This window comes from Propithecus coquereli, unplaced genomic scaffold (genome assembly GCF_000956105.1).
Source record: "Propithecus coquereli isolate 6110/MARCELLA unplaced genomic scaffold, Pcoq_1.0 Scaffold407, whole genome shotgun sequence".
In the NCBI taxonomy this organism is placed as follows: domain Eukaryota; kingdom Metazoa; phylum Chordata; class Mammalia; order Primates; family Indriidae; genus Propithecus; species Propithecus coquereli.
Window position 1 is genome coordinate 179,212 of NW_012149808.1, and position 16,499 is coordinate 195,710.

General features: G+C 35.2%; 1 protein-coding gene across 1 annotated transcript in view; it reads left to right on the plus strand.

Annotated features, from left to right (window-relative positions):
* Window positions 1-16,499, plus strand: part of CAPS2 (calcyphosine 2) — a 49,298-nt gene that overhangs the window by 18,437 nt on the left and 14,362 nt on the right. The window contains 7 exon segments of the mRNA XM_012652981.1: window positions 320-442; window positions 3,533-3,600; window positions 9,040-9,159; window positions 13,216-13,290; window positions 14,172-14,267; window positions 14,351-14,444; window positions 14,703-14,802. Of these exon segments, the coding sequence (XP_012508435.1) occupies window positions 320-442; window positions 3,533-3,600; window positions 9,040-9,159; window positions 13,216-13,290; window positions 14,172-14,267; window positions 14,351-14,444; window positions 14,703-14,802 (676 nt within the window).

The window sequence follows — 16,499 nt, forward strand, 5'->3', positions numbered from 1 at the left end:
GATATTCAGTAGTTATCTATTCCCTTATTTTGTTAAAAACCAATATTCTAATAATTTTAATTACTAATTGGAATTAGACCTAGGTTTGTATAACATCTCTTCCATTTACTAACTGTGTATCTCCAAGATTAAACTCTGGATGACTTAGTTTTCTCATATATAGAAGAGAATAATAATAATAGCTTCTTCATTCAGTTGGCAGGGGGAAAATTAGATAACATATCTGAAACACTTAGCCTGGCATATAATAAACTCTAATTTTCAATTAAAAATATTATAAATATGAGTATGATGGTTCATTTATTGCTTTCATGTATAGTGTGTACAAGGTGACGAAGCCAACACAGATGACCTTACAACTCTGGATAGGAAAGCTCTCTTACAGCAAGGTTATGCACACAACCCTTATAGTACGCAACACAGTGCAAGAAAATTGGACGCAGTAAGTTTTCAGCATTTTTACTTATTTGATAGGCCATTAAGATACTATGCCCTCCAAGATTTTATAGACTTATAACTGAATATGTAATTGCAACAATTGAATTTGGACTGAGGTAAATATTCATTAATGTGAAAATTGAGTCCTCATTTTTTAAATGATTGACTTGTATTTGGCTTATATTCTGTGAAAAAATTGTCTTGAATCTTTGCAAGTTTGTAAAAATTTAGTTTATACTGTTCAAAAGTGGATGTGAGGTCAATCTGGCTGCAACATCTGTCACCACATTGATCACCAGGGTTGATTCGGCTGATCTGGCTGGCTAGGTGGGTGTCACCTTGCCCCCTCAGGGCTCCATGTGAGTCCCTCCTGAAGCCGCATGCTCCATCCAAGGGGATGACCTTCCCTGATAGAGGAGGACCTTTCTTCTGTCAGGGGTGTACCAGTAGCGGTGCTTCCCCTGCTAGAACTTCCAAACAAGCTCTCAAATGTTAATTGGCCGCTATTTATGTTAGTGGGCTTATTTGGCATTGCTCCCTCCCCAATAGAAGTAGCCTGGTTATTTTTTTTAAAGTCATAAGCTACTAACACTAGAGAAATTCAGGGTAGTTAAGGAAAAAGCTGGAAATAAAGTAATTTTTTTAAGGAAAAGTGAAGCAAAACTCCTGATTTTCAATATTAACTTTAAATTATGTCTCTTACAAAGTCAATTAGGTTGTTGAATATTGCTTAGACTAGTTCTGGCACAAATAGATAATTATAACATTTCTGTAATGTTCTGGGGTAAGGGGACCATGCTACTTGAAGTTCACTGGCTACCTCAGACAGCCCCAGGTGATTAATATCTTAGATATACCTGTAACAGATTGACGGAATGTCAGTGTGGTGGCTCACAAGTTGGGAAAACTCCAGTTTAGACAGCCTGAATAATAACAAAGTCATGTGGATTTAGCTAATACATTATTAATATCATTGAGTAGAAATTCAATATATATTTTATTTGGGTCACAATCATCCGGAATCAGTTATGTTCTGAATTGACAGTAATGTGTAATCAATTAGACTAGGTGAACTGATTTTCTGTGTATGTCCTAAGTTGCAAATTTGTGATAGTTCTTTTATTAAAACCACATGCATATTGTTTTCTATGACTATTATTTTTTAGATATTTATGCTTAATAGAATAAAATGTATTACCAGGGTTATCCTAAATATTAAAAAACTACTTTATAAGGCAAATCAGTGTCCCAAATAAGGCTTATTTTGATATATCCTAAAGTTATATTTGAAATGGATATTACCAATATTTAAGGCTCATTGGGTATAAATATAATCCAAGCTCATCTGGATGTTATTGGATGTCTTTTCTTTACAATTACATTGTTAGTGGCAATGTATCTAAATTCATCATCGAGAAAATTTTACCTTATTGTGGTAGCACTCATTTATCTACCCACCCCCTAGGAAATGTTTATGTGAGTAAGCTTTCAAGGCATATGAAATTTGCACCAATTTGTTTTCAAAATGTAGATGGAGATTTCCTTATTTAATTTGTAACTACTTAAATGAATGACAGAAGTGCAGTGAATCTATGGTTTTTATATCCATCTCATCTAGTTCTTTGGTCATTTTTCAGTGTTGACAGATCCTTGCATGAGTGTGACTTCTGCTTCTAATCTGCTTTGTGTTTCACAGACCTTTAAATCAATGTGCCTGAGGGTGTTTCTAACCTTTTCTACAAAGTATAAGCTACCATAAACTTCAGCACTCAGGTGGGCTGTCTGCATGAGCTGTATGATAGCCATTCATCTCCCCTCTTTGGCTTGCTTCTGGGTTTTCCATCTATGTCTATGGCTGGCTGATGTGCATATTTTCTGTATACAATTTCTATGTTTTAGTCAGTGTCCACTTTGTGAATCACCCGTAGATATTATAAAATATACCTTGCTTTACCTGTAAGTTGCACAATTTTTTTTACCTTTTTAATTGTTATTTTAAAGTTATTCCTAAATAGAAACCTTATAAAGTGTTAAGATCTTAAAGAACAACACAGGATGTATTAAATTATATAAATTTTATATGGGACATATTTGCATGTGTAAACTATATATCTTAAATTTGTACCAAACAACAAAACTAAATTCAGTGTAGGCTAACATTTAAAGAATTGTGCCACACTTTTTCAGGTTTCTTACAAGTTTTTACTTTTTCTTTTTCTGATATCCCTTTAGATATTCTTAGTTGATATTTTGTGTCAGTTTTAAATAAAGCATTCTTCAAAGGTTATGAAGCTTCTATTTTAAACAACATGATCTTACTCGATTTCATTTATGGGAGTGATCGATGGGGATGGCAGTCATTTACATAGAACAAGCTTTATTTTGACTTCTTAATTTTTTAACCTCTTTTATCCTCATAAGAAACATTAAAGTCATTATCATTGCATAATAATCTAATTGGAAATGAATAATTACAAATCTTTCAATTTGATGTGACCCATACTTTCAGATGAGTTGGGAAAGCAAAAAATACTATGAAGACAGCTTAATCAAACCAGTAATTGAGAAAAGTTGATTAAGTATTATTGATGCATTGTATATAAAGAAAAGATCATTATACTTTCAATGATGGGAGTTTTATTTTTGTTTTGCTTTGGCTTAGATTTTTGATGTAAGGTTGAATGATTCAAACTCAGTTTTGGCCTTAAGAATAGTTTCAGACCAAATTCTCTTTGTGTCAGTATCGGTATTCTTCTTGGAGCAAGTTAAGATGCCTTTTTGCAGGACATCTCTTGAGGGGAGGAAGGAAGGGGAGGGATGTCATACTCCTCCTCCTTTAGTCTGACTCCATAAAATGCAAAGGCAGCTCATTGGAGTATCTGATTATTTCTACCAAAATGTAAGTGCATTACTTTTTAGGAAATAGATGATACTGTAGATAAATAATTGGAGTTTAAATTTGTTAATGATGGAAAGTCATCTATATTTGAGAAGGAAATTGGAGTTGTTTAATTTATATTTTATGACTTTTTTGTTAACTATTGCATTGTTCTGCTTTATGGACAATGAAATTGTCTTTATCTTATCTTCTCAGGAAATTGCGGCTGCAGAGAAGAAAAAGCAGACTGTTGCAGAGCAAGTGATGATAGACCACTTATCCAGGTGAAAATTAGGAACTAGTAATAGAAATCCATTCGGAAAGTTGTCATTAAATTTCTTTTTCATGAATGACACCCATAACCTTGGTCAATCAGTGAGCAGATGACTCAGAAGTTCCCAAACTCTGTCTGTTCACTGCACTCTTAGTGTTTTAGTAATTTTTTCACAGCACACTCTTAGGCCCAATAAAAATACGTAACAGTTCTATTTATTATTTTTGTCTAAACAATGTAGTATTTATTTCCTAACAACTTAATGAACATTTGAAATAATAATATACATAATTTGAAAGAAAATATTTTAATTTTATTCTTGCTTGCTAATGGGCTGTATGAATCTTTTAGGCACTGCACAGTCTCTCAAATCCTAGAATCATTTATAATGCTTCCCCCCTCACTTTCTATTCTACATTGATTTCCACATATTTTGTATTTTATTACAGCAACTGTAGAAAACCCAGCTTAGCAAAGTTGTAACATCACTGAAGAGGCATAGCGTGATATATTGTTGAAACTGTGAACTAACTTGTGCTAATAGTTTTCCTGGTGTGCAAGTGATGTCGAATGTCAATGTGTTTCCCTCGAAAATTAAAAATATCCCACAGTGCCCCATGAGTTCACTGCAGTATCCCAGGGTGCCTTGGTGCAGTTTGAGAATTGTGAGACTGTCGAGAATTTTAAAACCGTTTAGAAAACTATATAAAGTTTTAACACATACAGCGCAAAATTGTATGACAACATGGAAATACGGTGGGATTTCAGAAGAGAGGCTGGAATAATCTAAGAAGTCATAGAGGAAAAACTAAGACTTAAGGTTAGCTATGAAAAAATTATTTAATTAAGTGGCAGAGAGAAAGAATGATACTCTACATGCATATTTTTCAAGTAAATCCTTTGAAACAATTAATGATGCTGAGAGTCTCCAATGTATCTCCTTCCATGATCTCGTGAATTTATTTGATTTATTTCTTCACCTCCAGCATGGCACCACCACTGCCCTTCATAAGTTGTGATATCTGTATTGCTAGACCAGTGGTGATTTCTCAATTTTCATTTATTTGACTCAGCTGCAACATCTGTTTTCACTGAAAATTTTCTTCTCTTTGAAACACTTTTCTTTTTTCCATGTGGCTTCTTATACACTGCACTCACTTGTTTTCCTCCTACCTTCCATACCTTCTCAGTCTCTCCTGGTTCTTCTTCATCTCCCCAGTTTTTAAATGTGGGCATGCCAAAGGGCTCAATTCTTGGACCTCTTGTGTATTTGCTTTCTAAGTGATCTCATCCAGTACCGTGCCTTGAAAACCACATATATCCTAAACTAATATTTCAATTTAACTTTTTCCAATCTGAGTTTCTGAAAGTTCATTGCCCTCTTTCCCATGACGAACACATCATCTTTAATTTTCCTCCATGATAACTCCATTCTTCAAGTTATTTAGGCCTAAAATCCTGGTGATCACTTCGATTCTTCTCTTTCCCTCAAATCCTGTATTCAGTTTGTCAGCAAACACTGTAAGTCCTACCATTAAAATAAATTTATGCCTTCTGCTCCCACCATCCTGTTCAAACCATTTTCTTCTGTCTCCTGGATTATTTCAGCCACTTCCTAACTGGTCTCTTTTGTGTCTGTGTTTGCCTCTTATTGGTTTATTTTCAACCTAGTAGCCAGAGTTATCTATTAACAGGCAAGCCAGATCAAACCCTTTAGTAATTTCCCATCCCAATCATAGTAAAACCTACAAGACCTATGTGTTGGTTATATGTCTCCACAAAACTTAGTAGCTTAAAAAAATTCATCAAATTTTGCTCATGTGTGTTTGTTGCTGAACCCAACCAGGGTCCACTTGCCTGGTGCAGCAAAGTCAGACACTGATGCTGAGAGTTGCAGTGGGAAAAAAAGGCATATTATTGCATGATGGCAAGCAAGGAGTACAGGCAGCTAACACTTAAGACTGGAACTCTTTGATGGCTTATAAGCAAGGATTTTTAAAGACAGGGTACATTTCCAGAGAGCAGAAGTTGCAGGCAAAATTGTACATCAGTATATGGAGGTTATGGTTTGGCTCCAAAAAGGTGAGATACCTTGAAATGGGGGCTTACAGGTCATAGGTGGACTCAGAGATTCTTTGATTAGCAGAAAGTAATGGTAAAGTGGGTGTGGCTCTCTCCAGGCCCCTCAGAGCAGTGAGAGTTCAGTCTTTAGTTCCCCCTTAATCTGCATTTTCCATCTGGTGGGGATTTCTGAAAAACAACTCAAGAGCAAATGTTAAGATGTTATCTTTTAGTTTCCATAAACTAAAACATCTCTTGATTCTGGCTTTCTTGGACGACTATTGTTGTTATCTTCTTGCTTATTAGGTTGCTTATTTACTTTTCAAGGCTAGCTAGGTGCCCAGAATTTCCCTTGAAAGGACTTAAAATTTTTCCTTTACTTCCATGCTTTGGGGTGATGGTTGGCACAGCAGGCCTCTAAGAAGGTGTCCTTGCTCCACCTAATCTTTAGGTTAGCTATCCACGGTAGGCTTGGCTGTATCTTACTTTTTATTTTGGCCAGTTATATGTGAGCAGAAGTGATGGTCTCTGTTCTGGGCTTAGACCTTGAAAGATCTCATGTGATTCCATTTGCCCTTTAATGCTTCTGCCATTCTGCGAGAAGAACACTGCTTGGCTAGCCCACTAGTCTTGAGAAAAAGTTGCTTCTACACATGCAGTTGGGCTACTTAGCGGAGACCATCCTAGAAAAGCAGATCCCCAGCTAACCCGCGCTTGCGTGAGTTAGTTCAACTGAGATTAGCAGAGCCGTACAGCTATATATAATTGACCAAAGCAAGTCAAATGCCTAGGCTCAAAGTCGAGTGGTGAAAAAGTACACTCCACCTGGAATAAAGCAACAGCAAGGATATGGATCCTTTGGGGCCAATAATACTGGAATATTGGGGCCAATAATACAGTCTATCCAAGCCTACCATTGGACTTTGTATCTTGCACTTCTCTCCCTCTTGTCTACTTTACTCCAGCCATTTGGCTTGCTTCCTGTTCTGGAACATACTAGGTTCCACTCCTGTCCTGGGTACTTCGCATTTATTTTCCCTTCTGCTTGGAATGCTTTTTCCCTAGAAATTTACATGGCTGTTTACTCAGTTTACCTCTATCTTTCTTTAGAAGTCAACTTGCTGAGACATAGGTTGGCCGCCAAATAAAAAATGTATAGCCCCTTCCTCAAAACTTAATATCTTCTTACAACTTCATTTTTTTCCCACAGGGAGATGTAATTTACCTTATTTTTTGGTATTTACCATGTTAATTATCTGTTTGCCTCTTTAGAATGTGACCTCCATGAGGGCAGGGCTCTTAGGAAGTTTTGTTCATTTTGCATTCCCATTGCCTAGTATAGTAGCTGTACAGTAAATACTTGCTCAATGGGCAAATGAATGAATGAACTGGAGAAGAAGACTTGATTAGAGTCAGCAGAACTGGTTTTTAAGTGTAGCTATATGACTAATTCACTGTTGGAGCTTTCATATTTTCCTCCTCTATGTCTTGATTTTTGCCTCTGCCAAATTAATGTTAAGATTTCTTATAACTCTAACATTCTGTGTGTATATATTTAACATAGAACTTATAGATAAAGTGCGAGAATAGAATAGATGCCATTTTTTGGTAAATGCCAGACTTTTTCATTTGGGAAATTTAAAAAATATCTTAATGCTCAATTTAAAAAGATTTGGTTCATAACTTGGCACACAAATGAACAGAATCTATAGTATATGGTAGAAATACCTAAAGCTTCTCCTGAATGTTCCAACAATGGAAATAACCTACTAAATTTATAAATTCTATTCCTGAATTACTGTTTCACCTTCATATTTTTTGAAGACTCATGATACCTTTGTAAAAAATGTCTACTCATTTATTCTTTTATCCAGTTCAGTAATCAAACTCCTTCAGACTTGGGGCTTTGCCACGCAAGTAGAAAATAACCAGAGAGGCCAACATTGTAAAGGGTATATAAAAGTTTATATTTTGATGAATCATGTAATCCAAGCTGAGTAAAGAGGAAAGTGAGGCTATGAGGATAACCTATCTTTGCTATATTAATGATGACAATAACAAACCAAAACCATAATATGACTCCCACATTCCTTACATTATTAATTGAATCTCATTTCTACTGTGGGGTTACTATAGATCTTTCTGTTTGATAACCTCAAATCCAATTAGTTTCATAGTTCTGCCAGTGTTTCTTGAATTTTTTCATTCTACTACATCTATTTTTTATGTTCTTTTTATAGTTTTAAGGTACATGTGATAATTTAATACATTCATATAATTTGTAAATATTAAATCAGTGTACTTGAGCTATCCATCACCTTAAAAATTTATCTTGTCTTCATGCTAGAAACATTCAAATTATTCTCTTCTCGCTGTTTTTAAATGTATTAATGGATTATTGTAAACTATAGTCACCCTATTGATCTATCAAACACTAGGTCTTATTTCTTCTGTCAAATCCTATGTTTATGCCACCTTACTAGAGAGCTTTACTAATTCTTTTCTAGCCTCTTGTGATGCTACCTGATAGGCTGTCATGCCTCTATTTATTCATATTCAGTAGAATACGTAGTAAAAGGGCAATTGTGAGGCAGAGCCTTTGCTATTGAGCCCTTCTATAATACTTACTAGATAATAGGCATGCTCCTAAACAGTATGTCTATATTAACTAATTTATTTAATCTTTACAACAGTTCTTTGAGGGAGGTACCATTATTACCTCTTTTATATTAATAAATGAAGAAACTCTAGCCTAGAGCTAAAGGACTAGATAAGGCCACACAGATAATTATTGTCAGAGATAGAAATTCAACCCAGGCAGTCTAGTTCCTGAGTTCCAGAGTACTCTCATCGGGTTACACTGTGTGCTGTGCTGTCCTCTTCTGTGGCCTCATACACATTGTTTCTTTGCTTATGGTGCCCGTCCTCCTCTTCTGGGTGTTCACTTCTACTAGCCTTAAGAATCAGTGCAAATGTCTCCTCTTCTCTGTATCTTGTTTTCCAGGACTTCAGTCATCCCCTTCTATGTTTGTGGCACTTATCACTTTCTATTCTAATTCTACTTTACCTGTGTTCTCCCCCCTTATATTATCAGAAACCCACATGGTGTCTATTTGTTTAAAGAATAGTAAGAGAAAGACGTGCAGCTCTTAGCTTCCTCCAAAATTTCAATTTATTTTTAGATAATACTGATGAAAAAAGAGATAGCAATGTTCACTTTTTTATGGCCAGTATTTTAAAATAATTAAATTTATTCATATTTGATAAAAGTATTATTTTGACAGTAATGTAAATTTGCATTTGCTGTATGAGCTTTTCCAACTGTTTATAAATACATGAATATCACGCATTATCAGATTTCATTCAGACTTTTTATTTTCCTGTATAGGGCTGTAATCAGTGACCCAGAACAAAATTTAACCATTCAGAGAAAAGGAAGCGCTCGTATCCTTCAAGATTCAAAGACAGCCCCTGTTCGACTTAGAAAAAGAACACTGCATGAAACAAAGTAAGCAGATTGTAATTATATAAAATGAGGATGCGCTATGCTATAAAAGTATTTTTAAAATGTACTTTTGTATCTAACTGAAAAGTTTTTGTGTTTTTGCTTTTTTTTTAATATCTAATGAGAAGTGGAATTTTTAAAGTTCAGCTCCCAGTTGCCACCTTAAGATATGGGGGCAATACCGTATTCTACTCTCTTTGCTCTCCGGATTTTTTATTTGTAGTTTCGAAAAAAACCCTGCAACCTTCAGAGATAATATATATGACAATTTTTAATGTAGTAACTGAGACATTTGTATGTGTGCAATATATAGCTACCTCTCATTGATATATTAAAAGTTTGTATTCCTTATAAAGGTTTTTTATTTTGCATTTTACTTTGTAGCTTATAAAATCTTTGGGTTGATGTGGACTTTTATGGTCCTCTGGTGCAGTCCACTTAAATTCCTCAACAACTTCGTTGACATCTGACATCTAGCCTCCACTTTAATAGACAGAAAATCTGCTGGTACTTACAGTAGCTCTTTTATATTTTCAGACTGCTTTAATTATTAGTATTTTCTTATCACTTTTATCTTTTTATCTCATTCTTATTTTCTGAAAGCCTTAGCTTTCATAGATTTAAATATTTGAAGCCATCATATATTAGTTTCCTAGTGCTTCTGTAACAATTACCACAAACTTAGTATTTTAAAACAATACCAATTTATTCTTTTATAGTTCTGGAGCTCAGATGCTTAAAATCAAGGTGTTGACAGGGCTGCATTTCTTCTAGAAGTTTCGGGGGCAAATCCATTCTCTTGACTCTTGCAACTTTGAGAGGTTGCCTTCATTCCCTAGCTCATGGCTCCTTCTCCATCTTTAAAGTCAATGATGGCAGATCAAGACTTTCTCATTCCACATAACTCTGACACTCTTCTGTAGCTAAGGTGTACAACATGATGTTTTGATATACATATGCACAGTGAGATGTGTCTGGCTTCTTTTACTTAACAATATCTTTGTGAGTTTTATCCATTTTATTATTTGTAGTTGTCTTTTTTCTCATTGTTGTACAGTATTTCATTGTAGAAATATATCACAACTTATTTATTCACAGATGTTGATGGATATTTGGCTATTTATGAGTAATGCTGCCATGAACTTTCCTTCTGTGCATGCTTTTTGGTGAACATATGTACTCATTTCTGCTGAGTATATAGTTAGGAGTAGAATTATTGGACCATTTAGTACACATATGTTAAGCTTTAAAAGACACTGCCAAGTAGTTTTCCAAACTGGTTGCTGCAATTTGCACTCCCACCAGTAGCAGTATGAGTGTTCTAGTTGCACCGCATCTTTGGCAGTGCTTGATATTGTCTTTTTCATTTTATTTCTTCTTATGGTTGTATAGTGGTGATTTTAATTTGCATTCCATTGGAGACCGATGTAGTTGAGTACTTTCCCATTCAACTGTGTTGCTTTGTCTTTTTCATATTGATCTGTGGATCTTATTTATATATTCTGGATATGAGGGTTTCTTCATTTGTTGCACATATCTTTTCCCACTCTGTGATCACCTTTTGATTCTCTTGATTATATGTTTCTTAAAGACTAAAATTAGAAACAAAGGTTTCTAATTTTAATGTAGACAGTTTACCAATATTTCCCTATAGAGGAAATGTTACTGTCCTTTGTATCATCTTTAGGAAATCCCTGCCTACCACAATGTCATTTTCCCTCTGACTTGTAATGCCATGTATGGCATATGTCAAGTTGTTGCAAGTGCATAGTTGGTTTTTAGACTTATTCTTCAGTCTCATCTACCTGTTTTCCTGCATCAGTATTATCCTGTGTTGATTAGTAATGCTTTGCATTATAGTAAATACCTGCAGCTTGCTTAAGGCTAAACAAGGGCACTACAGTCTTCATAAAAAGATAAAGAAATAAATATGCATTTATATTGTAAAATTCAAAGTGTCATGTTGGATTTTAGGTACCCAAAAAATAGCACAAATACTTCTCTCTATCCAAGTTCCATGGAAAATTCTATGGGAGTATTAATTAGAATTATTGAATTTATAGCTTTCATCCTCCCTGCCCCCAATTACTCTTCCCAGAGGAGGAAAAGAAAATTCTGCTTTATAAACTTGGAAGCAGGAATTGGCACTTGTTGTACAGCTCTTCTTTCCCCTTTCTCCTGGGAGGCAGCTGCCTACTGAAGCACACGTTCTACCCTGTGCATTAAGTTTTACGGAGTTCCTACCCAATGGAAATGAGTAAATTAGTCTTTAATTCTAGCGTCAAGGATGTAGCTTATTGTCGCCATATACCTAAGCCATGGTTTCTAACACCTTTATCAACAATAAAATTTATATTTTGGTCTTCAATGTTCCTGATTCTTCTTTCTGTATTTGTTAGGAACTTGGGTAGAGAGAAGTATTTGTGCTATTTATTGGACACCTAAAACCCAACGTGGCACTTAGCATTTTACAATATAAATGCATATTCACTTCTTTTATCTTTTTATGAAGACTGTAGAGTCCTTGAATCTATTATTTCAACTTATCATTGTTAAAGTGAGTTCTGCTCATCATTGAAAAGTAACGTAATGGTTAAGAGAAAGGTTTTTTTCTAGCTCTGCCATTTACTACTCATACGGCCTTGGGCAATTTACTTATCTCTCTCTGATTGTGTAGAATTTATTGGTAAAATAGGGATAATAGTACTTACCTCAGAGAAATTGCAAGTATTGAATAAAGCAATACACATTAAAATGATTTTAACAATGACTAGTGTCTAGGAAGCTCTCACTAATGGTAGCTGTTATTGTTGCTGTTATTTTCTCGGCATTTAGAATTGTTCCAGGCACACAGTGGACATTCAGTAAACACATGAATCCGGTGGATTAAATTGAATTGAGATGACTAAATTTTCATGGCTCTACTCTGTGTTCACAAACGCTCATTAGGTTTACAGCCTCTTGTTTTCTGTGTCCTGCTTCCTTTTGGTTGATACTTAGATTTTATAGAGGTATGGTGTTCAAGATCCCAATGACCCACATACTTACTTACTATTTACATTATTGCCATTTCATTACACCTGCATTCTTGTGGGAGGAATGTCATAAAATTATTTGGGAAGGAAAGTAAAAATATATCATTGAATCCTCAAATCTCTTAATATAAACGAGATTATAGGTAGTAGGGAGCCAGAATATGTGCATTCGGGTTTTGCTTCGTGTTGTTAAAGAATTTTAGGGCTGGCAGCCTTGGTGAGATCAATCAGTACAATCTGAAGGTCACAATGAGTAAATAAACAACTGGCCTATGCCAAGGTTCGAACTTCATCCAGCACTCTTTCCCATTATTCTGTTATTTTGATAAGGAATGTTTTCAGCTACCCACCATTGAAAGCTACCTGATGGTGGCTTAAAGGAGAAAGGATTTATTTTTCTTATATAAGTAGCTGCTGGGAGATTGGCCATTATGGGTTTTTGTTCAGCGGCTCAGTGATATGACAGCTCTGGGCTGGCTTCCCTGGATCTTTTTGGCCTTTCTCAGATGGTGGCTTGATGGCTATAGTGGCTGCTGCATCACATCCCTGCCACATTCACAGACAGAAGCTCTTCCCATGCCACTCTCTGATCAGGACAAAAGAAAGTCTTTCCTGGAAGCATATTTGCAGACTGTGTCCCTTAATCGCCCCGAATTGCAAGAGGCTAACAGCAAATTCTATGGTGGGAGGGAGGCAAAGGAGAAGAGGGTTAGAAATGGCTTTTGTGTAGCCCTGCAACAGTGCCAGTCACAGATGTGCTATCTCTGCTCAATATTTACTAGTACAGCAATTTGATGCTATATTTTCTAGCATAAAAGTCATTCATGTATTATGTACTATATCTCAGGGTGATTTCTTCTGTGTTTGCTACAATTAGCAATCTGAAAAAAAAAGAGCCTTGTATCTTCATCTTTATCTAGTCTGTGCTGTTTCAAAATATTAACATAACCTTTTTGTATGTTTATCATTCACATCAAATGTAAGTACGTTTCAAGAATTATTGACAAAATGTATTTCTTAACAGGATAAAAACCCATTCTACATTAACCGAAAATATGCTTTCTCATAAAGTACAATTTGATGGTAGGATCATATCAAGGTAATTGTGATTTTATTAAATTTTTTAATCCCATGATTATAAAAATGTATTTTCTTTTTCAAATAGAAATAATAATAATGAGATTAGATAAATTTGTGTCATTTAAATGAAAAAAGTGAATTTAAAGAAACATTTTTATATAATAGCTACTAATCTATTAGAAAAATATAGGAAATATGAACCTGTGAGAAAAACATTTTAATTAAAAGTTATTTCAAAAGTGATTTTTAAATAAATTTGTTTTAGAAAGACACTTAGAAGTGAATTTTCAAAAGATATGTATTACTACTAGAAGATTCTAAACTAAAAGTTAATCTTTATATAAACTGCTTTATTTAATTTCATTTCAATGATTTAACTTAATAGATTATTGATGGATACACAGGTGACAAGGAAAATGATTCTTAAATGTGTTATCTCAGTCTCATAAACTTCTAATAACACAGAATGCTACTTGATGTTCTTTGTGTATGTAGGTGGCAAATGTATTTTTAAATTATCATATTTGTCCAGTGATTTTAAACTTTTCTATGATGATAAAAGGTAGTTAAATATGTATCTTTGAGTGCCTTCTCACAAGCTCAACCTTTTTTTGAGGTATTCCACTTTATCCTAAAAGTCTGTGTTGAATTAGTAATCTACACTGTAATAGATTCATATTTGTATCAGTATAAGATAAAGGTTTTTTCTCTATCCGAATCTAACTTGCATCCACACTTCAGTGAGCTGTCATGTTTTCCCTACAGCTTCTCGTAACCCTCGCTCATTGCCATACACTCCAGGGAGTTATGCTATTCCTCTTTGAGATGCACAATCTTAGTTTATTATTTAATTTGAAATTTTTCTATTTGAAAAAATTTGATATCATTCTATTTTTCTAGAAATGGACGTGATGCTTGTAGAGAGCTGATCGGGTTCTTTTTCACTCATGACCAGTCCCTTACAATTTATGAATATCGACAATTTGGGAAAAATAGGTATGCCATAAAACATTGTTAGAACTCTCAAGATAATTCTGAGAGCTAAATAACTGTACATTTTTTTTTCATTTAACTTTTAGAACAAATGTGCTGCCTTTTATTCAAAAAAGCATTTATTGTCATCAGTGTGGACGAAGAAAAGGAAAACAGTACCAACTTGGTGATTTTCATGTTGTAAGTTGAATATATGTGTGCAAATGTTTAATACCAGGTGTTGGATTTTGTGGGGTCCTGGGGAGGTGGAGAGGCAGGACTTCTAGTCTTCAATTTATTCCTTCTCCTTCCTGAGCAGGGACATTTGTGTGAATGGGTTAATGGTTGATGTTTCCCCAGGAGTTTCTGCCTCCCAGTCTCCAATCTTAATGGTCTGAATCTAAGCATTGCAGTTATTCTCTGTAACACCCCCTATTCCACAATGTGGGTCGTTCCCAGGAAATCTTGTCTCTTGGTACTTTGAAAGGCTTTTCAAAGCTGTATCAGTGGGTAAGTGGCTACCTCAGCAGCACCAGGAGTAATGCTCCATCTACAGCAGGTTTATCCTTTGAGGATGCAGTTTCCTCCATGTGGAGAGTTATTGGCTTCTGGAACTGTCATGTACCTATCCTCCTTGTGATTTTCCCACCTTGGGAAATTTCTGGCATATAGTATGTCACAATTCCCTAGAATGAGTGGATTGTGGGTAATGTTATATTTTGTATAGTAGTCTTAAATTTTAAATCATATTCACATTTTATATCGTGATTAAAATGCATCACTATCCACAGTGATCATTCAAGTAACAAAAATATATTCATATGCTAAGCACTAAGGATAGAACAGTAAGTTAGACCCATTTCCTGCTTGCAGTCTGATTGGAAACACAGGAGAGCCAGAAAGGAGGGGCAATGATCTAGTTTTGTGCAGTAATAGGAGGCTTCCTGGAAAAAGTGCCATCTAACCTTGACTAGGAGTTAGGTAGGTTGGGATAAGGAGATAAGTGAGGGTAGGGAAAGGCTTCCACATGGAGGAGACAGCTCATGCAAAGAACAAAAGCAAGAAATCACATGGCTTATTTGGAGAACTGGAAGTAGTTCAATCTGGTTGGAGTGTTGAGTTCAAGGTGGGGGTTGGGCAAGAGATGAGTTGGAACTTATTAAAATCAGCCTGTGTTAAAGAATTGCCTAAAATATATTGCGAAGTAATTGCTTTTCTCTTGTAAATTTGTCTTTTGTTGTAGGGATGTTGACTGTGAGCCTTATGATCGGAGGAAAGGGATCACCCCTCTTTATTCCTGCATATACATGTTTTTGAGATAAACAGTCCTCAAACAAAAGGGCTTGACAGCCCCGTTTGTCACACATAGTTCATCCTAGATTCACCTGGTAATTGTAGTAATTTTCTGTGTTAGCTAATTGGCTTTATCCAGAGAAAAAGCAAACTTTTCACATCTTTGTAACAGGAGGTGGTTTTGCACTTGGAGCAAAGTGCCTAAGAAAGTTAGGCTTCTGTGCTTTCAACAGAAACTGGGAGATAGGGGCGCTATCTCCCTTCAGTTTTACATTTCAGAGAGTGGCTCACAGGTCCTTGAGAAAGACTTTTCTGAGTCATAAAGCAAACAATAGCCCTACCTAATTTTCAAAAGAATTTATATACATTTCAAAGGGAGAAGAAAGTACTTACGTTATAAACTTCAAATTTTCTAAGGAACAGGAGGGGAGGGAAATCTATTTCCTTATAATCAACAGGAAGAATTATGCTCTATTTTAAATTTGTATTTGTCTTTACACTGGTAATGTTCATTTGAGCAACTCAGAAATTAAAATAATAATTTTCTAAGTTTGGATTAAGAATTTTTGATAGAATTAACCAGGTCTGTATTCCAGTTTCTTGGGAGGCTGACGTAAGAGGATTGCTTCAGCCTAGGAGTCTGAGGTTGCAGTGAGCTATGATCATGCCATTGTATCCCTGGGCAACAGAGCAAGACCTGTCTCTTAAAAAAAAAAGTTTTGGTAGGAATTTTGCTGGTGAAGCTTTGATGCTTTCATTAGGTTAAAATTAGGTTTTTATAGTCATGCACTGTCTCTCATCAAAGAACTAGGTAAAAGAGTGTGATGACTCTTCGCAGTTCATCAATTTGTGATACATCTTTCTGTGGGCCAATAGCTCTATTTTTGTATGTAGGGATGTCGTAATTTCAGTTGAACTAATTTGACCTTTCTTCCTCTGATTCTTATAAAAGTATCTGAATTT